At 33.6% G+C, this 27,015-nt stretch overlaps 2 protein-coding genes across 2 annotated transcripts in view; both read right to left on the bottom strand.

Annotated features, from left to right (window-relative positions):
* LOC142336249 (sacsin-like) overlaps positions 1 to 15,260 on the bottom strand; it is a 66,686-nt gene extending 51,426 nt beyond the window's left edge. The window contains exon 1 of the mRNA XM_075384933.1: positions 15,075 to 15,260. The gene's annotated coding sequence lies outside the window, so the exon portion shown is untranslated. The remainder of the gene's footprint in view (positions 1 to 15,074) is intronic.
* Positions 15,261 to 15,877: 617 nt separating this feature from the next.
* LOC142337102 (zinc finger C3HC-type protein 1-like) overlaps positions 15,878 to 27,015 on the bottom strand; it is a 211,863-nt gene continuing 200,725 nt past the window's right edge. Inside the window, exon 4 of the mRNA XM_075386185.1 lies at positions 15,878 to 16,333. Within this exon, the coding sequence (XP_075242300.1) occupies positions 16,005 to 16,333 (329 nt within the window). The 3' untranslated portion in view covers positions 15,878 to 16,004. The remainder of the gene's footprint in view (positions 16,334 to 27,015) is intronic.

A 27,015-nucleotide genomic window follows, 5' to 3' on the forward strand; every position in this document is an offset into this window, starting at 1 on the left:
TATTTCGCCGAATTTTGAGCTCTTAACAACCAAAAATAAAGCGGTTATTTATGGTCACAATGGAAAACCGAGACTGTGCACACAAAAAACTTGATGTAGTAAATAAATCCAAACTCAAAAACCAAAAACCAAGAGAATTTGAACCAGAACTACCAAAATCGGATTAGTATGAGTACAATTTTAGAAAACAGAATATCAGCAGATTTTAAAGAGGCGTTCATGTACAATTTTTCAACGGGAGGTTCTCCTGTACAATGATTTTTTTACAAAAAGCCCGCTCAAAGATCCAAAAATAACCAACTAAATAAAAAAAAACAAAAATTAACAAAGGAGAAATATGTGGCAATTTTGCACTTTAAACGCATTAATTTGCTCTCAAAAACAATGCGTCATCAATATCAAAAGTTTAAAAAATAATGCAGCATCCCTCACAAAATATTTATACAAAAAAAATTAAACTAAACGCATTAAAATGGAGACAAATGAACGAAAAAGGGCTGAAAATTGTTATTTACTTTCGCCATTCACTCAAAAACATATTTCAAAGTCTAAAACTTATTCACTCAACGCAGCGCAAGCTCGAAAAACTTTTCTCGCTCAGAGAAAAAAATAGATCATAATGCAATTTTAGTGACTTCAGTATTTTGGTCAAAACATCGTTTGAATAAGCAAGATATCCTGTAAAAAAATCCTCAAGCAAAACGCAAAACTCCTCTTCGAGTCCGTAAAAAAACCAAGAAAAGACGAATAATAGCTCCATTTATTACCAAAAACCGTGAGGTTTTCTTGAAATGTGAGGTTTTCTCCAGGTGCCGCCCTTGCAGTAAACACAGGAAAACGGCATTGATTGTTATTGGTTTTACAAAACTTTTTGAAACCCTTGCAGAAATCACTGTTTCCCACATTTTGACTATGCTCATAACAGAAAATTTTTACTCTCATTATTATATAATCTCAATACGACGGCGAGATCAACGATCAACTATTTCTGGGATCATTGATATCTAAGAAAAAAGTGAAAAACTGCAACCCTTGTGATAGTGAGCCCCACGTTTCATCAATTTAGAGTACAGCAAAAATTTAAAAATTTCCGGGCATACGAGACTGAACTGTGAAAAAAAGGACAACTAGTTGCACTCACTGAAAGTCTTATGTAACCATAAGACCAGCAAGATTGACTAAATGGAAGCTTACTAAATGAACATCAATTTCCATTCAGTTTCTAAAAATATTGTCAAACAGGAAGTGAGCACGAGGTTTTCGCAAAAATTGATGCAAGGCAATGCTTTTTGCTGCCCAAAAATTTGTGAATTTATAGCAAAAAACGATCAGACGCAAATTGATCGATTTAAGCAGCAAAGGAACGTAAGGATGAGGCTACTGAAGTCTCCTAAAATGAACTAAAATCATCTGTGGAAACCGGTTCAAAAAGGAGTTGGTTAGTAAAAAAAGCAGTGGAAGAAACAAAAACTGCAAGTAAGAAATGAACTCAGCTCAATTATTTTTTGTCGTCAATTTATTTCATTTTCATTTGAAATGTTATACATGATTGCTAATTTGGCATAGGTAGAAATCACTAACCCAAAGTTTTTTTCGAGAAACAACACCTTGTAACCTTTGAGGATAATTCCACTCTAGAAAATGGCCCACAATTATCTGAACGGTCCAATGATTCTTCTGCGAGTGCAACAATTTCCCTGAAGTAAAACCTTCATTATGAGATAATAGAAAATGCTACAGAGCAATGAGACCCAGACTTCAGGTTAGGAACTCATGCAACCCTACCCATTCACCAACTTTAACAAATCACGCTCTGCATTCTTTTTTCACAATGCACCGTATCTGCAAAGGATTAAAAAAACTTTAATGGAAACAATACACAAAAATTTCAAATAAAGGAAGCATCAGGAAAAACTGGAGAACAGCATGTCATTTCACGAGGGTTACTTTAACAAGAACGAACCAGCAAAGATTGATGATGCAGAAGACTGTTTATCATACCACAAAAACTTGCAGCCACCTCGAAAAAGGTTTGAAAAGCTATAAATTGGTACCTTGAGACGGGGTTGGCACATAGTCCGCAACTTTAACTCAAAGATTTTTGCAGAAGATTAAAATATTTTGCAGTTACTGCAGAATCAAATCAATATTAAAGTAAAACAATTGAAGCCAATCTTTACGATAAGAACAACTGTTGCTGATTATTGCGATAATAAACTTCTCGCAACCCCTGAAGTGAGTCGAAACACCACTTGTGAAAGTTTTATAGCTACTTCTGAAAATATAAATTGAGTTACAAATAAGACGTAAACCTCCAAAGAACACTAAGGCTCATGATAAATGCATACTTGGGAACTAATTCAACGAACTCTTCACTATCTTACTTAAATAAGCAGTAATATGTAAAAACAACCAATAGATTATTGGCGCTTTTATTGCAAATACGTTTACCAAAACACATTTTCGAACTTTTCGTTTTTCTGGGCAACAGCGGCCACGGTATAGGTCTGGACCGCCGTAATTCTCTTCATTTTGGCGTTTGATCTAACTTCAATTCAAGACAGTCCAGACAACTTTGATCATCCAGAAGAAACAAAAACGCAACTTCACTAAACGTTCTTTAAAACAAAAAGACACAGTGCAATTGAATAAACTTACGCTAAAAATACGAAAAGTAAAGCCTCAAAAAAAAATTGATGTTAACGCAAATTTAATGTTAATTCAAAGGTTAAAGGAGCATCTGCTCCAAAGATTTAATGGTACCAACCGAAAAATATTAGCTATTTCAAAAGTTATTTTATGCTTGGCAGAAAACGAAACCCTCAATGTTGATATCACAAATTGTAAAAGGAAATAAAATTTATATACTTTACCTGAATTGTAAAATATAACCTATTGTACCTAACTGGTTATGAAAGTAAATTACTTGTCAATTCGGAAAAAAAGGTTCTTAAAGCATCTGATAACGTTGAAAGTTCTTGAGTTGGACAAATAATAATCAGCTCAAAAAACTTACCGGGCTACGGAATGTTATTGAGTAACCACTGATAATGGTATTAAAATGTGGAAATCAAGCATTAGCTTTACAACGCAAAAGACAGTTTGTGGAAGCATCAGGCAATTTTTATCCTTGGAAATTGAGCTCAATTTTTTAATAAAAAAAAATTTCAGGACTCGAAAAATCACTAAAATTTTTCAGCGCTGGAAAAATGATTTTAAATTCTCCTGTTGGAGTATTAGAAAAAAGAATTCAAAATAATTCATGAGTAAACTAATCATGAAGAAGACAAAGGACACAATAATATTCAAAAACAAGTTATAGTTTCTAATAAAAACCTGTCCCCAACAATCATTGAAAAAAACATTTATTGGACAGAACTTTCAAAAAACCTCTTAACTTTAAAAAATCTCAGTGCAGGTTTATATTATCTGAAATCAATTGCAAACCAACAAAAAATGAGAAAAATTTAAAAAAGCTAAAATCAACAAGTTTTTTTGAAACAATTAATTACAGCAGAGCGATCTAAACTATAGGCATTAGTAGAATGCCGAAATGATACTTGCTAGAAGGTAGAGAACACAATCACTTTGTACAAAAATCTGAAACAAGAACACTTCATAATTTCTGAATGTCAAAAATCAAATTTCAAAAAATTAGAAAAAGAAGGACATTTCTTTATTTAGCATTCTAGAACGGAAAAATTTTACAAAAATTTTCCCTCTAAATAAAAACTGCAAACAGAGCTCAAAGAGTCAAAACAAAAATATTTTGCAAAAAAAGTTCAAAAAATTGTTAAAAATGGTACAACGAAACAAAATTTCACCGAATTTTGAGCTTTCAACAACGAAAAATAAAGCGGTTATTTATGGCCACAATGGAAAACCGAGACTGTGCACAAGAAACATGATGTAGTAAATAAATCCAAACTTAAAAACAAAAGCCAAGAAAATTTGTACCAAAACTACCAAAATCGGATTAGTATGAGTACAATTTTAGAAAACAGAATATCAGCAAATTGTAAAGAGGCGTTCATGTACAATTTTTCAAAGGGAAGCTCTCCTGTACAATAATTTTTTGACAAAAAGCCCGCTTAAAGATCCAATAATAACCAACTGATTGAAAAAAAACCAAAAATTAACAAAAAATGAGAAATATGAGCCATTTTTACATTTTAAACGCATTAATTTGCTCTAAAAAACAATGCGTCATCAATATCAAAAGTTAAAATATTAATGCAGCATCCATCACAAAATATTTATACAAAAAAGTAAACTAAACGCATTAAAATGGAGACAAATGAACGAAAAAGGGCTAAAAATTGTTATTTACCTGCGCCATTCACTCAAAAACGTTTTTCAAAGTCTAAAAGCTATTCACTCAACGCAGCGCAAGGTCGAAAAACCTTTCGCGCTGAGAGAAAACATAGATCATAAAGCAATTTCTGTCACTTCAGCATTTTGGTTAAAACGTTTGAATAAACAAGATATCCCGTAATAAAAAAAAACCTCAAGAAAAATCGATACTCCTCTTCGAGTCCTTAAAAAACCAAGAAAAGACGAATAGTAGCTCCGATAATTAACAAAAACCAACTTGCAGCAAACACAGGAAAACGGTGTTGATTGTTATTGGTTGTACAAAAATCAATGACAACTTTTTGATATCCTTGCAGGAATCACTGTTTCCCACACTTTGACTATGCTCATAACAGAAAATTTTTACTCTCATTATTATATCATCTCAATACGACGGCGGTATCAACGGGATCATTGATATCTAAGAAAAAAAGTGAAAAATTGTAGCCCTTGTGATATTGAGCCCAACGTTTTCATCAATTTAGAGTACAGCAAAAATTTAAAAATTTCCGGGCATATGAGATTGAACTGTGAAAAAAAATGACAACTAGTTGCACTCACTGAAAGTCTTATGTAACCTTAAGACCACCAAGATTGACTAAATAGAAGCTTACTAAATGAACATCAATTTCTCTTCAGTTTCTGGAAATATTGTCAAAAAGGAAGTGAGCTTGAGGTTTTCGCAAAAATTGACGCAAGGCAATGCCTTTTGCTGCCCAAAATTTCGTGAGCTATAGCAAAAAAAAGATCAGACGCAAGTTAATCGATTTAAGCGGCAACGAAACGTAATGATGAGGCTACTGAAGTCTCCTAAAAAGAACTCAAATCATCTGTGAAAACCGGTTCAAAAAGGAGTTGGTTAGTAAAAAAAAAGCAGTGGAGGAACAAAAAACTGGAAGTAAGAAATCAACTCAGCTCACTTCGAAAAGTACTCTTTGTCGTGAATTTAGTTCAATTTCATTTGAAATATGATACATTATTGCTAATTTGGCTTAGGTAGAACTCACTAACACAAAGCTTTTTTGAGAAACAACATCTTGCAACCTTTGAGGATATTTCCACTCTAGAAAATGGCCCATCATTATCTGAACGGTCCAATGATTTTTCTGCGAGTGCAACAATTTCCCTGAAGTGAGATAATAGAAAATTCAACATGAGATAATAGAAAATTCGTCGGAGCAATGAGACCCAGACTTGAGGACAGGAGCTCATGCCACTCTACCCATTCACCAACTTTTACAACTCACGCTCTGCATTCTTTTTTCACAATGCAACGTATCTGCAAATGATTAAAAAACTTTAATTGAAACAACACAAAAAATTCAAATAAGGCAAGCGTCAGGAAAAACTGGAAAACAGCTTGTCATTTCACGAGGGTTACTTTAACAAGAACGAACCAGCCAAGATTGATGATGCATAAGACTGTTTATCATACCACAAAAACTTGCAGCCACCTCGAAAAAGTTTTGGAAAGCTATAAATTGGTATCTTGAGACGGGGTTGGCACATAGTGCGCAGCCTTAAATCAAAGATTTTCTCAGAAGATTAAAAAAATTTGCAGTTACTGCAGAATCAAATCAATATTGAAGTAAAACAATTAAAGCCAATCTTCACGATAAGAACGACTGTTGCTGATTATTGCGATCATAAACTTCTCGCAACCCTGAAATGAGTCGATACACAACTTGTGAAAGTTTTACAGCTGCTTCTGGGAATATAAATTAAGTTACAAATAAGACTTAAACTTCCAAAGGACACTAAAGCTCATGATAATCGAAGTCGCAAAAAATGAAGCATACTTGGGAACTAATTCAACGAACTCTTCACCAGCTTACTTTAATCAAGCAATAATATGTTGAAACAACCGATCGATTATTGGAGCTCTTATTGCAACTACGTTTACCAAAACACATGTTTAACATCCTGGAACCTTTCTGTTTTCTGGACAATAGCGACCACGGTATAAGTCTGGTCCATTGTTGTAATTCTCTTCATTTTAGCGTTTCATCTAACTTCAATTCAAGACAGTCCAGACAACTTTGATCATCCAGAAGAAACAAAATAAGCAACTTCACTCAAGTTAACTGCTGCAGACGGCCAGCAACTACTGGTCAGTTAACTACTGGCCAGCAATTTTTATTTTCCATTTTCTGTTAGCTCGGAGCGTAAGGTTACAAGGACGCAAATAGCAAATATAAACGTTACTACTTCTGGAAAGTCACTTGTACGCCTCCTGTTTCAATGATGTTGCATTCATTTGAAACAGCTGCTAGGTAATTACTGCCTCAGATCAAATCCCAAATCCGAGTTTTATTACTGTAAATGCTGCACACTGTAACCTCTGCTGGAAGCCACTTGATGATTCTCACTTATTGTAAGAACAAAATTACTTTGCAGATCCCCAGGGCATTAAATAACAGAACTCTCGAATCGTGTTTTGTGAGTCTTTTAGGCTTAGAAAGATTTACATCCAATTTTGAAAATGAAAGACAATTTTTTACGTTTTGCAAATTTGCTTATTCAAGAACCAACTTGCAGAAATCAGTTTTCCAATTTAAATTCCATGGTGAGACTGATGGAATTGAAATCAGTATTGTTGTCAATATGCTAACAACCATAAACTCTCTAAACTTTTGAATGCTGCAAAAGCTATCAAACGTTCAAGTTATCACAAAGTCAGTGCGTTTGCAAACTTTTTCAAAAGAACAGTCAACCGGACAGTCTCTGCGTGCTTCCATTATTTCACAAAAGTATGCTTCGATTGGAAGATACGCAAATTGATGGAATTGTAGCGGCAGCTTTTTGTTTCATTTTTTTTGACGAAGATGAAGAATTTGAGATGTTCATTAATAGAGGATGAAAATTACAGAATTTCCAGCATTCGCTAAAACAGTCGCTTTCAACGATACAAAGGTCGAAGTCTTGTATCAGTGTAGTCATATATTGGTTATTTGACGTTTATTTTTGTCAACTGCCAAAAATACCCCGGTGTGAGTTTAAACAATTGCATAACCATTCTGGTGGCAAGAATTTTGTCCTAACTTCGCTTATTTGTCACCTGCCTTGGCTGTTTACCTTTTTAGTTCTTCTCTGTTTCATCGTCCCGTTCATTACAATTTGCTGCCACTTAAACTTTCTCTCTTCGTACCTTTGTCACTTTGCCATGTTACAAAATTGCGTCCAGAATAGCATAATTTTTGCCAAAGCAAATCAAACTCGGCAAGCGGAAGTTAGTTCATGTTTGAAATGAAATTTTCCAGAGGAGCTTTAACGTTCCATTTCTTTCTGTCTGGAAAAATTTCTTTCCTTTCTTCTCTCCAATGAGGTGACCAACTGCGAAAAAAATCAACATTCATGACTTGCCATTGGAAGATTGAGAAGTTACCTCTAAATGCTCTTAGGTGTAAATTTTGAATTAATTTACATTGAATTTCGGTTGTTACTCTTAAGGAATATCGAGGCGTGAAATCCCAAAAAACCAATTCTCTTAATATGGCCTTTTTTTCAGCAGCCAAGCAGCCCGTTTTAAAAAATTTTGCCGAACTTGACATTTCGGTACAAAAACTTAAGTCTAAATGACGTTAAAAAACGTCTAACATTTAAAAAAAAAAAGAAAATATAATCATCACAAGCTGATTCGATTTACTATCTGGTAAAATGTACAATGGACGTAAAAGATTTTTTTGCAAAAAGTGAGCGATGACAACAAAATGACCCAAAATAACACGAACTTCCACCATAGTTATCGCTAGAAAGAAACACGCTTTAACGCGTTTTTAGGTAAAATCACCGGTTTCGGCGTTTATAATATGTCGTTTAAATTTTTCAAGTTTTTCTGTCCCCTATCCCATTACCTTGCACAATTGCAGTAAGAAACTTGGCTCTCCGTTTTCCAGACGTTACGCTAGACGTCAAATGTTCCATATGGCCAATTATGTCAATAGATTTAAAACGAGATATGCCACCAACAGTTTGCGAAACCGAAATTTCGTACAGTGGAATATTAATTTCGCTAATTAAAAACTCATCAATTTCTGAACTTAGACAATTCTCTGGATTTCTCTGATCAAACGGGTTAGTGAATTTGCTTTGCAACGCCCCTAATTACTCAAACTGACCACCAAAATGAGGCAGTTTTTATATTCTTTCAAATACTTCCCAAGGAAACCTAGCCCTTTAAACAGTAAATTGACTGTTAGTTAAAAGAAATCTTCAAAAACTTGACATCAGTTGTTCCGACCCACTTTAGTGGAGGAGAAACTATATGATCCACTGTTCTTTTTGCTCAGTCAATTTTGGCGAATCCATATATTCATCTTGGTAAGATGTGACTGGTATCACTAAAACGCTCGTACAGCGTGCAAAATAAAAACAAAAGCTCTTTCTGAATTTCGTTTTTCTTTCCAGGCAGTAATCGAGGTTTAAAAAATTGTGAACATTAGAACGCTATCCGTTGTATTTGTTCACCTTTTTGCGGAATTTTTGCTCAATTTTTATATTCGCCAATTTGTTATATTTGATAACAATAGCGTTTTCAGTTTTGCCAATAAACACAGAGGAGGGTTTCTGACTTCTGTGATCCGACAATGTTAGCTAAAAAATTGCTGAATTTTTCTATATTCAGGAGTTTACATCAAAGATGGCACCCAATACTTTTCACTTGGAGCTAAAGACCAAAAAAATGTCACATTATTGAAAAACCCAAAAGATGACTGGTTTTTTTCTCTGTTCCTGTAAGAGCGTTCTGAAATAAAAATTCCTCCGGTTTTTTTCGAACTTAAAACAATCATTGTTCAAAATGCTTCATTTATGTTTGATATAAATTTTTGTTGCCATCATGTTCATTACTATTGCTATTGGAACAATTACCTGTTTTTATTGAACGCAGAGCAAAATCAAGGCTAGTTTTAATCTCGTGGTTATCAAAAATTATGATTTTATAGGGGCGCTATCAAGGGTCAATTGATCCCATGATCATTTATATTTTTCAGCACAATTTTCGTACTTTTTATGGCTATAAGGCTTTTTCGAAAATTTATTTTGAATTCTTATGTTTTACCCAATTTTGTTGTTGTTCTGGCATAACTGAGTATCAAAAAACGATCGAATTTGCTTCTTTAATAGGTAACTTTGAACCAATATAACCATCTCAATCGATATCTAATTGCTCCTAAGTCTTTGAACATATTTCTCTTAAGAAAATTGCATTTAACTTTTGAACTTTGCCACATTCTTAAATTCTGTTAACTTGATTCTTAGTCTCTATAAGCACACGTTGGCTGTTTTTTTCTCAAGAACGAAAGTTTAACCATTCTAGTGGTTGAAAATATCCACTGAGGTTTCCATGGCTTCGATACTTCGAGTTTTAATTAGAAGTTTTGACTTTTGGACATTTGGCCATTTTCGAAGTTTTGTTTTGCTGGAGTGCCATGTTATCGCCTAAATTATAGGTCCCAATGGCTTTCATAGAAAGAGTAATTGAACAATAGAGAATTTTTAGTGAATAGCGTATGGTTTTGACAACTTCGAATTCGTTTTCTTGCCATTTATAATTGAATTTTTGATTCTTGCTTTTTTTATCGCTCTTTTCTAGGTGTATCACAAATTCTGGAAGATGACGGATCTGAGTGGTTTCGTCTGAGCTATAAACTAACGTTTTTAAAGATTTCTAAAAATAGATAATGGTATTAACGGCAATGAAGTAAATTTTTTTGAAAACTTTGATCAACATTTTGCACGCTGTCCGATTTAATTCTTCTTTATCATAACTTGTATCTTAGTCTCACTAATGACAAGTCCCATATATTTAATACCTTTGATTTGTATTGTTAATTTTTGCTGTCTATTTCGCATACTCCTTCTAAAATGAGGGTCCATTGATATTCAAAACTGAACAATTGAACGCTTCTAATCCTGATCTTTTCAATTGATAACTCATCGTTTTAATGGCTTCGTCGTTTTAATGTAATTCGGAAAGTAATTCGTCGTTTTAATGTAATTCGGAGCTTTGCGTTTTTTTGTTAACTTGCAGCCCCAAGATTTAATCCCCACTATGTGAGGTACAAATGGTTTCCAATGAAGTTAAAATTTATAAAATTTATCTAACTGCTAGCAGCTAAAAAATGAACGTTGTAATTACTTTTGTAAATACTTGGCTTGAGAAAATCAGTGAACTTTTGAACTTTGCCAATGTTTATCATATATCTGTCCATTTGTAGCACAGTCTTTGTAAAGACAAGTGGAATTTTTTCCAAAGAAAACCAGAATCAATCTGCGTACATTCTTTCCAATCAAAGGTTTTAAGGCCGTGATACTTCCAAGTTTTCAAGAAAATTTGGATACTTGGCCCTCTTTGAGTTCCATTTTTTTAATTTCTTGTCAAACTACAACTTTAATAATGTTCCCAATGGCTAGGAAAATAAGAGCAGTTGAACATATATAATTATGTTGATTAGATTTGAATTAAACAGCTTAGGATTTATTTGTAACTTGTTTTGTAATCTTACATATTCGATAATGACAGGTCTCTTAGGCAAGCATAAAAGAATCTAGTTTTGATATTCAGTTGACAGCCGAAGGTTCAAATGATTTGAAATTTATTGTTTTGGAAAAGATAAGCGTAGTTACAAATGTTGCCCTTTATTGTTACCTAGTCTCATTGGTGACCTGATTTATGTTTTTTTGACACGTTAAAACCATTTCCTCTGATGGCATTCAAACTTTTATCCGATGCATTACTGATACTAATTAGATCTTTTGCTGGTATTATCTGATGCCATTTCGACTTTGCTATTGTGTTTGTAAAAAAAATGTATTGATAATCAATCGTAACTAACGTTTATTTCGCTTAAATTGTTTTCAGATTATCTTGTCTCCCGGTCTCATCAATGGCAGGTTTCCTCGGTTCTCCAAGGTGCCATTACATAGTTCGTTGTGTCTCTTTTGACAGGTCCCAAAGCCTCCGCTAGGAGTTACATAGGAATCTATAGTATTGCTAGTAGGTAACTGATGCTTGTTGTGACTTGACTCTTGCGTTTTTATCGCTCTGTTTTCTAGATGTATCATAAATTCTGGACATTGACGGATCTCAGTGGTTTCCTCTGAGCTATAAATTAACGTTTTTAAAGATTTCTGCAAATAGATAATGGTATTAACGGCAATGAAGTAATTTTTTTTGAAAATTTTGATCAACGTTTTGCACGCTGTTCGATTTAATTCTTCTTTATCATAACTTGTATCTTAGTCTCATTAATGACAAGTCCCATATATTTAATACCTTTGATTTGTATTGTTAATTTTTGCTGTCTATTTCGCATACTCCTTCTAAAATGAGGGTCCATTGATATTCAAAACTGAACAAATGAAAACTTCTAATCCTGATCTTTTCAATTGATAGCTCATCGTTTTAATGGCTTTATCGTTTTAATGTAATTCGGAAAGTTGTTTTTATTGAACTTTGAGCTTTGCGTTTTTTCGTTAATTTGCAGCCCCAAGACTTAGTCCCCACTATGTGAGGTACAAATGGTTTCCAATGGAGTTAAAATTTATCTAACTACCAGCAGCTAAAAAATGAACGTTGTGATTACTTTTGTAAAAACTTGGTTGGAGAAAGTCAGTGAATTTTTGAACTTTGCCAATGTTTATCATATTTTGTCGATTTGTAGCACAGTCTAAGTAAAGGCAAGTCAAATTTTTTCCACTGAAAACCAGAGTCAATCTTCGTATATTCTTTCCAATCAAAGGTTTTGTGCCTGTCAGACTTCCAAGTATTCAAGAAAATCTGGATACTTGGTTCTCTTTAAGTTCCATTTTTTAATTTCGTGTCAAACTACAACTTTAATAATATTCCCAATGGCTAGGAAAATAAGAGCGTTGAACATATATAAAATTAAAGATTAGATTTGGTTTAAACCGCTTAGGATTTATTTGTAACTTGTTTTGTAATCTTACATATTCGATAATGACAGGTCTCGTTGGTCTCTTAGGCAAGCATAAAAGAATATATTTTCGATATTCAGTTGACAGCCAAAGCTTCAAATGATTTGAAATTTATTGTTTTCGAAAAGATAAGCGTAGTTACAAATGTTTCCCTTTATTGTTACCTAGTCTCAATGGTGACCGGATTTATGTTTTCTTGAAACGTTAAAATCAATTCCTCTGATGGAATTCAAACTTTTTTCTGATGCATTACTGATACTAATTGGACTTTTTGCTGCTATTATCTGATGCAATTTCGACTTTGCTATTGTTTGTAAAATTTATTGATAATCAATCGTAACTAACCTTTATTTCGTTTAATTTGTTTTCAGATTATCTTGTCTCCCGGTCTCATCAATGCCAGGTTTCCTCTGTTCTCCAAGGTTCCATTACATAGTTCTTTGTGTCTCTTTTGACAGGTCCCAAAGCCTCCGCTAGGAGTTACATAAGAATCTATAGTATTGCTAGTAGGAAGCTGATGCTTGTTGTGACTTGATTCTTGCGTTTTTATCGCTCTGTTTTCTAGATGTATCATAAATTCTGGACATTGACGGATCTCAGTGGTTTCCTCTGAGCTATAAATTTACGTTTTTAAAGATTTCTAAAAATAGATAATGGTATTAACGGCAATGAAGTAAATTTTTTTGAAAACTTTGATCAACATTTTGAACGCTGTCCGATTTAATTCTTCTTTATCATAACTTGTATCTTAGTCTCATTAATGACAAGTCCCATATATTTAATACCTTTGATTTGTATTGTTAATTTTTGCTGTCTATTTCGCATACACCTTCAAAAATGAGGGTTCATTGATATTCAAAACTGAACAATTGAACACTTCTAATCCTGATCTTTTCAATTGATAGCTCATCGCTTTAATGGCTTCATCGTTTTAATGTAATTCGGAAAGTTATTTTTATTGAATTTTGAGCTTTGCGTTTTTTCATTATTTGCAGCCCCAAGACTTAGTCCCCACTATGTGAGGTACAAATGGTTTCTAATGAAGTTAAAATTTATCTAACTACTAGCAGCTAAAAAATGAACGTTGTGATTACTTTTGTAAATACTTGGTTTGAGAAAGTCAGTGAATTTTTGAACTTTGCCAATGTTTATCATATTCTGTCGATTTGTAGCACAGTCTAAGTAAAGGCAAGTCAAATTTTTTCCATAGAAAACCAGAGTCAATCTTCGTATATTCTTTCCAATCAAAGGTTTTGTGCCTGTGATACTTCCAAGTTTTCAAGAAAATCTGGATACTTGGTTCTCTTTAAGTTCCATTTTTTACTTTCGTGTCAAACTACAACTTTAATAATGTTCCCAATGGCTAGGAAAATAAGAGCAGTTGAACTTATATAATTATGTTGATTAGATTTGGTTTAAACAGCTTAGGATTTATTTGTAACTTGTTTTGTAATCTTACATATTCGATAATGACAGGTCTCTTAGGCAAGCATAAAAGAATCTAGTTTTGATATTCAGTTGACAGCCGAAGGTTCAAATGATTTGAAATTTATTGTTTTGGAAAAGATAAGCGTAGTTACAGATGTTGCCCTTTATTGTTACCTAGTCTCATTGGTGACCTGATTTATGTTTTCTTGACACGTTAAAATCATTTCCTCTGATGGCATTCAAACTTTTATCCGATGCATTACTGATACTAATTAGATCTTTTGCTGGTATTATCTGATGCCATTTCGTTTTTGCTATTGTGATTGTAAAAAAATGTATTGGTAATCAATCGTAACTAACGTTTATTTCGCTTAAATTGTTTTCAGATTATCTTGTCTCCCGGTCTCATCAATGGAAGGTTTCCTCGGTTCTCCAAGGTGCCATTACATAGTTCGTTGTGTCTCTTTTGACAGGTCCCAAAGCATCCGCTAGGAGTAACATAAGAATCTATAGTATTGCTAGTAGGAAGCCGATGCTTGTTGTGACTTGATTCTTGCGTTTTTATCGCTCTGTTTTCAAGATGTATCATATATTCTGGACATTGACGGATCTCAGTGGTTTCCTCTGAGCTATAAGTTAATGTTTTCAAAGATTTCTAAAAATAAATAATGGTATTAACGGCAATGAAGTAAATTTTTTTGAAAACTTTGATCAACATTTTGAACGCTGTCCGATTTAATTCTTCTTTATCATAACTTGTATCTTAGTCTCATTAATGACAAGTCCCATATACTTAATACCTTTGATTTGTATTGTTAATTTTTGCTGTCTATTTCGCATACTCCTTCTAAAATGAGGGTCCATTGATATTCAAAACTGAACAATTGAACACTTCTAATCCTGATCTTTTCAATTGATAGCTCATCGTTTTAATGGCTTCATCGTTTTAATGTAATTCGGAAAGTTGTTTTTATTGAATTTTGAGCTTTGCGTTTTTTCGTTAATTTGCAGCCCAAAGACTTAGTCCCCACTATGTGAGGTACAAATGGTTTCCAATGAAGTTAAAATTTATCTAACTACTAGCAGCTAAAAAATGAACGTTGTGATTACTTTTGTAAATACTTGGTTTGAGAAAGTCAGTGAATTTTTGAACTTTGCCAATGATTTTCTCTGATGCTAGTTTGAATTTGTTAGGGATTTATTTTTTAAAAAAGTAGATATTGAACTTGACCTTAGTTACTGTTTTTATTGTTTGTCTGGTCTCGTAGTCTTTTTAATGGACAGTATCGTCGGCTATCCAATGCAGCATTAATTAATTGATTTAATGGTTTGCGTTTATTCAAGTTCGTACTAACCTTTTGCTATCGAAATTCATGAACCGTCAAAATTATTGAAGTCATCTGCACGCAAATATAATAAAATCCCATGAAGTGTCGCCGAGTGAATAAAATCATATCAGTAGACAGTTATACTGCCACAACATTAATTCAAGTGAACGAAATGGTTGGTTCGCCACTCTTTTTCTCAGAAATAGAAAGCAGTACTTAACTTGGCCGTATATTTTCAAATGAACAGCATAATGGTGGCGGTCAAGCAAGCCGATAGGCAAGCAAGCCGAATTTTGATAATGAGGTCAAGTAAGCCGAAAAATTTTCGGATACCCGTATTTTAAGTTGCCCCTGGCGGGCCGGTGGGCACGCTTCGCGCGAGTCGCGGCTTCGCCGAGATAACCGGTCCGCTATTTCCGGATGACATCCCACAGCGGATGAGAGGCATGGCCATGGACAGCGGTCCGCTCGTACCCACTAGATATCTAAAAATTGACATAATTTTGTTTTTTGGTGCATTGGAACACATCATACACTATAATACTATGCGGTGTTGATTGTAACGGTTAACAGTGTATTATTTCTGATAGATTACATAACTATTACATAACTTTCGGCTTGCTTTTATGTCGGCTTGCTTGCCTATCGGCTTACTTTGCATTCGCCCAGCATAATATTTACCGATGTTACTGTAGAACACAATAAAGCACCGTGACGCTGAGCTGCAAAATTTGTTCAAATACCTCTAGTTCTGAAGTTACCATGGCGGCGTGGCTGCCTACATAAACGCATGCATTAATGCTTTGCGCAAAACTAAAGGAAAAGAAAAATAGCCGAAAACAAGCTGCACACAAGTGCAAAATTTGCACAGCTACACGTAAATTATTATATTTGAGCAACAAGGATCAGTTGAGCACAAAACAAGAAAACTAGTCTGGACATATTTGATAAAAGTAGCTAGAGAGCTCGAAAAAGAGTTCTGACAGTTTTCACAGACTCAATTCCATGTTCACACGCTACATCTGATTTGTTCAACTTGAACGGACTTTTCACGTTCGTTTTCAAATTCCGTATCCAACCCACATCAGTTTCATTTTCCTCGTAGCTACAAACCCACGGGCACCAAAAGAAATGTTGCTTTATAGGGTCAAACTCTCGATTTGCAAATTGAGTTGACTTCACTCTTCGTTTGCATTTTTGACAGCTGATCAAGTCAACCGATAATACTTTCCACCCACAAATAGACAGATCCAACAGTCTTGGCGTTGTTGATGATAACTCTTCAGCTAAAACAATAGAACTCATTAAACTGCTGCAGAAGCTTCCGAATTGACACTGTCACAGGAAGAAAAACTGCAATCGATTCGCATCCAAAATGATCAAAGGTCGATAGAGCATCTACAGCGACATTCAAATCTTAATACCGTAATACATTTTGTTTCAAAAACATGAATACAAAATTAGGCAACCAAATTTGGTGCACTGTTTGTTTCGTTTTTAGTAAACTACGCCAATTGAGTAAATCTCGAGAATAATCTAGATTCGAAAATCAATTACAAAAAACTGATAAAAACCCTAGTAAAACTGCCGCACGTGCACAAACAAGTAAAACTGCCGCACAAAAACATCGTTATCTGACTCGAAAAATTTGACGCCGCAAAACCAGTCGCTTAAAGATGTCATTCAAAACGAGTGGCATCAAAGAAATATCAGTTTAAATGGAAACAAATGAACCAAAAGTTTTTAAATTTTCGAAGGAAAACGGCGTCAAAGTCAGTAAAATTATGAGCACTAAACTGAAAAACCTTAAAGGCAATCAATTAGGCCTAAATAGAGAGCAATGGAAAACAAGCATTCATGACTAAGCGACAAAATGATATAACAATTACAGAAACAGACCAAATCAAACTTAAAAAATCTGTATTTTATGTTAAAACAAACTGTCAAATTAATGAAAACGTTTAGCTAGGAAATGAAAAGATTAAGAAGACTCAAACCTGTTAAAACAAACGGTGTCAAATTAAGGAAAACGTTTTGCTAGGAAAAAAATGATTAAAAAAAGACTCAAACCTGACCCATTAAAGAGACAGAACAAAAACAATCACAAAAATTAGCAAAGTCACAAAATCACAAATAAGATCAGTATCGTCAAAGGCAATGAAACCTTCCGTGGGGGCTATGTACGTACATCGATCAGGATCAGTTCTGTTTTAGTGATGGACTTAATTTGTGAGTGCATGAAGTTCAAACTATTCAAAAAACAGTCAACCGTGACAAAGTCAATGAAGAAAAATTTGAAAGAAAACTCGAGAATCCGGTCACGCAGAGAAATTGCATAAAAAAGAAAATATTACAATAACTGCTTCACATTTTGCTCGAGAGCAATTAAAAAGGTGTAAGCTATTGCGTTTTCACAGACTCAATTCCATGTTCACACACCACATCTGATTTGTTCAACTTGAACGGGCTTTTCACGTTCGTTTTCGAATTCCGTATCCCACCAACATCAGTTTCATTTTCCTCGCAGCTAATTTCAAAAGGATATAACAATTACAGAAACAGACCAAATCAAATTTAAAAAAACTGTATTTTATGTTAAAACAAACTGTTTCAAATTAATGAAAACGTTTAGCTAGGAAATAAAATGATTAAAAAGACCCAAACCTAACTCATTAAAGAGACAGACCAAAAACAATTACTAAAATAAGCAAAGTCACAAAATCACTTATAAGATCAGTATCGTCAAAGTCAATGAAACCTTCCGTGGGGGCTATGTACGTACATCGATCAGGATCAGTTCTGCTATAGCGATGGACTTAATTTGTGAGTGCATGAAGTTCAAATTATTCAAAAAACAAAGTCAACCGTGAAAAAGTCACTGAAGAAAAAATTGAAAGAAAACTCGAGAAACTGGTCACGCAGAGAAATTGCATAAAGAAAATATTACAATAATTGCTTCACACTTTGTTCGAGAGCAATTAAAAAGCTATAAGCTATTGCGTTTTCACAGACTCAATTCCATGTTCACACGCCACATCTGATTTGTTCAACTTGAACGGGCTTTTCACGTTCGTTTTCAAACTCCGTATCACACCAACATCAGTTTCATTTTCCTCGTAGCTAATTTCAAAAGGATATAACAATTACAGAAACAGACCAAATCAAATTTAAAAAATCTGTATTTTTTTGTTAAAACAAACAGTGTCAAATTAATGAAAACGTTTAGCTAGGAAATAAAAAGATTAAAAAGACTCAAAACTGCTAAAACAAACTGTTTCAAATTAATGAAAACGTTTAGCTAGGAAATAAAATGATTAAAAAGACACAAACCTAACTCATTAAAGAGACAGACCAAAAACAATAACAAAATAAGCAAAGTCACAAAATCACTTATAAGGTCAGTATCGTCAAAGTCAATGAAACCTTCCGTGGGGGCTATGTACGTACATCGATCAGGATCAGTTCTGCTTTAGCGATGGACTTAATTTGTGAGTGCATGAAGTTCAAATTATTCAAAAAACAAAGTCAACCGTGAAAAAGTCACCGAAGAAAAAATTGAAAGAAAACTCGAGAAACTGGTCACGCAGAGAAACTGCATAAAGAAAATATTACAATCATTGCTTCACACTTTGTTCGAGAGCAATTAAAAAGGTTTAAGCTATTGCGTTTTCACAGACTCAATTCCATGTTCACACGCCACATCTGATTTGTTCAACTTGAACGGGCTTTTCACGTTCGTTTTCAAACTCCGTATCCCACCAACATCAGTTTAATTTTCCACGCAGCTAATTTCAAAAGGATATAACAATTACATAAACAGACCAAATCAAATTTAAAAAATCTGTATTTTTTTGTTGAAACAAACAGTGTCAAATTAATGAAAACGTTTAGCTAGGAAATAAAATGATTAAAAAGACTCAAAACTGCTAAAACAAACTGTTTCAAATTAATGAAAACGTTTAGCTAGGAAATAAAATGATTAAAAAGACACAAACCTAACTCATTAAAGAGACAGACCAAAAACAATAACAAAATAAGCAAAGTCACAAAATCACTTATAAGGTCAGTATCGTCAAAGTCAATGAAACCTTCCGTGGGGGCTATGTACGTACATCGATCAGTATCAGTTCTGCTTTAGCGATGGACTTAATTTGTGAGTGCATGAAGTTCAAATTATTCAAAAAACAAAGTCAACCGTGAAAAAGTCACTGAAGAAAAAATTGAAAGAAAACTCGAGAAACTGGTCACGCAGAGAAATTGCATAAAATATTACAATAATTGCTTCACACTTTGTTCGAGAGCAATTAAAAAGGTGTAAGCTATTGCGTTTTCAAAGACTCAATTCCATGTTCACACGCCACATCTGATTTGTTCAACTTGAACGGGCTTTTCACGTTCGTTTTCAAACTCCGTATCCCACCAACATCAGTTTCATTTTCCTCGTAGCTAATTTCAAAAGGATATAACAACTACAGAAACCGACCAAATCAAATTTAAAAAATCTGTATTTTTTTGTTAAAACAAACAGTGTCAAATTAATGAAAACGTTTAGCTAGGAAATAAAAAGATTAAAAAGACTCAAAACTGCTAAAACAAACTGTTTCAAATTAATGAAAACGTTTAGCTAGGAAATAAAATGATTAAAAAGACACAAACCTCACTCATTAAAGAGACAGACCAAAAACAATAACAAAATAAGCAAAGTCACAAAATCACTTATAAGGTCAGTATCGTCAAAGTCAATGAAACCTTCCGTGGGGGCTATGTACGTACATCGATCAGGATCAGTTCTGCTTTAGCGATGGACTTAATTTGTGAGTGCATGAAGTTCAAATTATTCAAAAAACAAAGTCAACCGTGAAAAAGTCACTGAAGAAAAAATTGAAAGAAAACTCGAGAAACTGGTCACGCAGAGAAACTGCATAAAGAAAATATTACAATCATTGCTTCACACTTTGTTCGAGAGCAATTAAAAAGGTTTAAGCTATTGCGTTTTCACAGACTCAATTCCATGTTCACACGCCACATCTGATTTGTTCAACTTGAACGGGCTTTTCACGTTCGTTTTCAAACTCCGTATCCCACCAACATCAGTTTCATTTTCCTCGTAGCTAATTTCAAAAGGATATAACAATTACAGAAACAGACCAAATCAAATTTAAAAAATCTGTATTTTTTTGTTAAAACAAACAGTGTCAAATTAATGAAAACGTTTAGCTAGGAAATAAAATGATTAAAAAGACTCAAAACTGCTAAAACAAACTGTTTCAAATTAATGAAAACGTTTAGCTAGGAAATAAAATGATTAAAAAGACACAAACCTAACTCATTAAAGAGACAGACCAAAAACAATAACAAAATAAGCAAAGTCACAAAATCACTTATAAGGTCAGTATCGTCAAAGTCAATGAAACCTTCCGTGGGGGCTATGTACGTACATCGATCAGTATCAGTTCTGCTTTAGCGATGGACTTAATTTGTGAGTGCATGAAGTTCAAATTATTCAAAAAGCAAAGTCAACCGTGAAAAAGTCACTGAAGAAAAAATTGAAAGAAAACTCGAGAAACTGGTCACGCAGAGAAATTGCATAAAAAAAATATTACAATAATTGCTTCACACTTTGTTCGAGAGCAATTAAAAAGGTGTAAGCTATTGCGTTTTCAAAGACTCAATTCCATGTTCACACGCCACATCTGATTTGTTCAACTTGAACGGGCTTTTCACGTTCGTTTTCAAACTCCGTATCCCACCAACATCAGTTTCATTTTCCTCGTAGCTAATTTCAAAAGGATATAACAACTACAGAAACCGACCGATTCAAATTTAAAAAATCTGTATTTTTTTGTTAAAACAAACAGTGTCAAATTAATGAAAACGTTTAGCTAGGAAATAAAATGATTAAAAAGACTCAAAACTGCTAAAACAAACTGTTTCAAATTAATGAAAACGTTTAGCTAGGAAATAAAATGATTAAAAAGACACAAACCTAACTCATTAAAGAGACAGACCAAAAACAATAACAAAATAAGCAAAGTCACAAAATCACTTATAAGGTCAGTATCGACAAAGTCAATGAAACCTTCCGTGGGGGCTATGTACGTACATCGATCAGGATCAGTTCTGCTTTAGCGATGGACTTAATTTGTGAGTGCATGAAGTTCAAATTATTCAAAAAACAAAGTCAACCGTGACAAAGTCACTGAAGAAAAAATTGAAAGAAAACTCGAGAAACCGGTCACGCAGAGAAATTGCATAAAAAAGAAAAATTACAATAATTGCTTCACACTTTGTTCGAGAGCAATTAAAAAGGTGTAAGCTATTGCGTTTTCACAGACTCAATTCCATGTTCACACGCCACATCTGATTTGTTCAACTTGAACGGGCTTTTCACGTTCGTTTTCAAATTCCGTATCCCACCAACATCAGTTTCATTTTCCTCGTAGCTAATTTCAAAAGGATACAACAATTACAGAAACAGACCAAATCAAATTTAAAAAATCTGTATCTTATGTTAAAACAAACTGTTTCAAATTAATGAAAACGTTTAGCTAGGAAATAAAATGATTAAAAAGACCCAAACCTAACACATTAAAGAGACAGACCAAAAACAATTACAAAAATAAGCAAAGTCACAAAATCACTTATAAGATCAGTATCGTCAAAGTCAATGAAACCTTCCGTGGGGGCTATGTACGTACATCGATCAGCATCAGTTCTGCTTTAGCGATGGACTTAATTTGTGAGTGCATGAAGTTCAAATTATTCAAAAAACAAAGTCAACCGTGAAAAAGTCACTGAAGAAAAAATTGAAAGAAAACTCGAGAAACCGGTCACGCAGAGAAACTGCATAAAAAAGAAAATATTACAATTATTGCTTCACACTTTGTTCGAGAGCAATTAAAAAAGTGTAAGCTATTGCGTTTTCACAGACTCAATTCCATGTTCACACGCCACATCTGATCAGTTCAACTTGAACGGGCTTTTCAAGTTCGATTTCAAACTCCGTATCCCACCAACATCAGTTTCATTTTCCTCGTAGCTAATTTCAAAAGGATATAACAATTACAGAAACAGACCAAATCAAATTTAAAAAATCTGTATTTTTTGTTAAAACAAACAGTGTCAAATTAATGAAAACGTTTAGCTAGGAAATAAAATGATTAAAAAGAGTCAAAACTGCTAAAACAAACTGTTTCAAATTAATGAAAACGTTTAGCTAGGAAATAAAGTGATTAAAAAGACCCAAACCTAACTCATTAAAGAGACAGACCAAAAACAATTACAAAAATAAGCAAAGTCACAAAATCACTTATAAGATCAGTATCGTCAAAGTCAATGAAACCTTCCGTGGGGGCTATGTACGTACATCGATCCGGATCAGTTCTATTTTAGCGATGGACTTAATTTGTGAGTGCATGAAGTTCAAATTATTCAAAAAACAAAGTCAACTGTGAAAAAGTCACTGAAGGAAAAATTGAAAGAAAACTCGAGAAACCGGTCACGCAGAGAAATTGCATCAAAAAGAAAATATTACAATAATTGCTTCACACTTTGTTCGAGAGCAATTAAAAAGGTGTAAGGTATTGCGTTTTCACAGACTCAATTCCATGTTCACACGCCACATCTGATTTGTTCAATTTGAACGGGCTTTTCACGTTCGTTTTCAAATTCCGTATCCCACCAACATCAGTTTCATTTTCCTAGTAGCTAATTTCAAAAGGATATAACAATAACAGAAACAGACCAAATCAAATTTAAAAAATCTATATTTTTTGTTAAAACAAACTGTCATATTAATGAAAACGTTTAGCTAGGAAATAAAATGATTAAAAAGACTCAAAACTGCTAAAACAAACTGTGTCAAATTAATGAAAACGTTTAGCTAGGAAATAAAATGATTAAAAAGACACAAACCTAACTCATTGAAGAGACAGACCAAAAACAATAACAAAATAAGCAAAGTCACAAAATCACTTATAAGGTCAGTATCGTCAAAGTCAATGAAACCTTCCGTGGGGGCTATGTACGTACATCGATCAGGATCAGTTCTGCTTTAGCGATGGACTTAATTTGTGAGTGCATGAAGTTCAAATTATTCAGAAAACAAAGTCAACCGTGACAAAGTCACTGAAGAAAAAATTGAAAGAAAACTCGAGAAACCGGTCACGCAGAGAAATTGCATAAAAAAGAAAATATTACAATAATTGCTTCACACTTTGTTCGAGAGCAATTAAAAAGGTGTAAGCTATTGCGTTTTCACAGACTCAATTCCATGTTCACACGCCACATCTGATTTGTTCAACTTGAACGGGCTTTTCACGTTCGTTTTCAAATTCCGTATCCCTTCAACATCAGTTTCATTTTCCTCGTAGCTAATTTCAAAAGGATATAAATTACAGAAACAGACCAAATCAAATTTAAAAAATCTGTATCTTATGTTAAAACAAACTGTTTCAAATTAATGAAAACGTTTAGCTAGGAAAAAAAATGATTAAAAAGACCCAAACCTAACTCATTAAAGAGACAGACCAAAAACAATTACAAAAATAAGCAAAATCACAAAATCACTTATAAGATCAGTATCGTCAAAGTCAATGAAACCTTCCGTGGGGGCTATGTACGTACATCGATCCGGATCAGTTCTATTTTAGCGATGGACTTAATTTGTGAGTGCATGAATTTCAAATTATTCAAAAAACAAAGTCAACCGTGAAAAAGTCACTGAAGGAAAAATTGAAATAACACTCGAGAAACCGGTCACGCAGAGAAATTGCATCAAAAAGAAAATTACAATAATTCCTTCACACTTTGTTCGAGAGCAATTAAAAAGTGTAAGGTATTGCACTTTCACAGACTCAATTCGTTCACACGCCACATCTGATTTGTTCAACTTGAACGGGCTTTTCACGTTCGTTTTCAAATTCCGTATCCCACCAACATCAGTTTCATTTTCCTCGTAGCTAATTTCAAAAGGATATAAAAATTACAGAAACAGACCAAATCAAATTTAAAAAATCTATTTTATGTTAAAACAAACAGTGTCAAATTAATGAAAACGTTTAGCTAGGAAATAAAATGATTAAAAAGACTCAAAACTGCTAAAACAAACTGTTTCAAACTAATGAAAACGTTTAGCTAGGAAAAAAATGATTAAAAAGACCCAAACCTAACTCATTAAAGAGACAGACCAAAAACAATTACAAAAATAAGCAAAGTCACAAATTCACTTATAAGATCAGTATCGTCAAAGCCAATGAAACCTTCCGTGGGGGCTATGTACGTACATCGATCAGGATCAGTTCTGTTTTAGCGATGGACTTACATTGTGAGTGCAGGAAGTTCAAATTATTCAAAAAACAAAGTCAACCGTGAAAAAGTCACCGAAGAAAAAATTGAAAGAAAACTCGAGAAACCGGTCATGCAGAGCAGAGAAATTGCATAAAAGAGAAAATATTACAATAATTGCTTCACACTTTGTTCGAGAGCAATTAAAAAGGTGTAAGCTATTGCGTTTTCACAGACTCAATTCCATGTTCACACGACACATCTGATTTGTTCAACTTGAACGGGCTTTTCACGTTCTATTTCAAATTCCGTATCCCACCAACATCAGTTTCATTTTCCTCGCAGCTAATTTCAAAAGGATATAACAATTACAGAGACAGACCAAATCAAATTTAAAAAATCGGTATTTTATGTTAAAACAAACAGTGTCAAAGTAATGAAAACGTTTAGCTAGGAAATAAAATGATTAAAAAGACTCAAAACTGCTAAAACAAACTGTTTCAAATTAATGAAAACGTTTAGCTAGGAAATAAAATGATTAAAAAGACCCAAACCTAACTCATTAAAGAGACAGACCAAAAACAATTACAAAAATAAGCAGTCACAAAATTACTTATAAGATCAGTATCGTCAAAGTCAATGAAACCGTCCGTGGGGGCTATGTACGTACATGGATCAGGATCAGTTCTGTTTTAGCGATGGACTTAATTTGTGAGTGCATGAATTTCAAATTATTCAAAAAACAAAGTCAACCGTGAAAAAGTCACTGAAGGAAAAATTGAAAGAACACTCGAGAAACCGGTCACGCAGAGAAATTGCATCAAAAAGAAAATATTACAATAATTGCTTCACACTTTGTTCGAGAGCAATTAAAAAGTGTAAGTTATTGCGTTTTCACAGACTCAATTCCATGTTCACACACCACATCTGATTTGTTCAACTTGAACGGGCTTTTCACGTTCGTTTTCAAATTCCGTATCCCACCAACATCAGTTTCATTTTCCTCGTAGCTAATTTCAAAAGGATATAAAAATTACAGAAACAGACCAAATCAAATTTAAAAAATCTATTTTATGTTAAAACAAACAGTGTCAAATTAATGAAAACGTTTAGCTAGGAAATAAAATGATTAAAAAGACTCAAAACTGCTAAAACAAACTGTTTCAAACTAATGAAAACGTTTAGCTAGGAAAAAAATGATTAAAAAGACCCAAACCTAACTCATTAAAGAGACAGACCAAAAACAATTACAAAAATAAGCAAAGTCACAAATTCACTTATAAGATCAGTATCGTTAAAGCCAATGAAACCTTCCGTGGGGGCTATGTACGTACATCGATCAGGATCAGTTCTGTTTTAGCGATGGACTTATATTGTGAGTGCAGGAAGTTCAAATTATTCAAAAAACAAAGTCAACCGTGAAAAAGTCACCGAAGAAAAAATTGAAAGAAAACTCGAGAAACCGGTCATGCAGAGCAGAGAAATTGCATAAAAGAGAAAATATTACAATAATTGCTTCACACTTTTTTTCGAGAGCAATTAAAAAGGTGTAAGCTATTGCGTTTTCACAGACTCAATTCCATGTTCACACGCCACATCTGATTTGTTCAACTTGAACGGGCTTTTCACGTTCGATTTCAAATTCCGTATCCCACCAACATCAGTTTCATTTTCCTCGCAGCTAATTTCAAAAGGATATAACAATTACAGAAACAGACCAAATCAAATTTAAAAAATCGGTATTTTATGTTAAAACAAACAGTGTCAAAGTAATGAAAACGTTTAGCTAGGAAATAAAATTTAAAAGACTCAAAACTGCTAAAACAAACTGTTTCAAATTAATGAAAACGTTTAGCTAGGAAATAAAATGATTAAAAAGGCCCAAACCTAACTCATTAAAGAGACAGACCAAAAACAATTACAAAAATAAGCAGTCACAAAATCACTTATAAGATCAGTATCGTCAAAGTCAATGAAACCTTCCGTGGGGGCTATATACGTACATCGATCAGGATCAGTTCTGTTTTAGCGATGGACTTAATTTGTGAGTGCATGAAGTTCAAATTGTTCAAAAAACAGTCAACCGTGAAAAGTCACTGAAGAAAAAATTGAAAGAAAACTCGAGAAACCGGTCACGCAGAGAAATTGCGTAAAAAAGAAAATATTACAAAAATTGCTTCACACTTTGTTCGAGAGCAATTAAAAAGGTGTAAACTATTGCGTTTTCACAGACTCAATTCCATGTTCACACGCCACATCTGATTTGTTCAACTTGAACGGGCTTTTCACGTTCATTTTCAAATTCCGTATCCCACCAACATCAGTTTAATTTTCCTCGCAGCTAATTTCAAAAGGATGTAACAATTACAGAAACAGACCAAATCAAATTTAAAAGATCTTTATTTTATGTTAAAACAAACAGTGTCAAATTAATGAAAACGTTTAGCTAGGAAATAAAATGATTAAAGAGACTCAAAACTGCTAAAACAAACTGTTTCAAATTAATGAAAACGTTCAGCTAGGAAATAAAAAGATTAAAAAGACGCAAACCTAACTCAATAAAGAGACAGACCAAAAACAATTACAAAAATAAGCAAAGTCACAAAATCACTTATAAGATCAGTATTGTCAAAGTCAATGAAACCTTCCGTGGGGGCTATGTACGTATATCGATCAGGATCAG

The sequence above is a fragment of the Convolutriloba macropyga genome, chromosome 3 (genome assembly GCF_964194025.1).
Source record: "Convolutriloba macropyga chromosome 3, txConMacr16.3, whole genome shotgun sequence".
Lineage (NCBI taxonomy): Eukaryota > Metazoa > Xenacoelomorpha > Acoela > Convolutidae > Convolutriloba > Convolutriloba macropyga.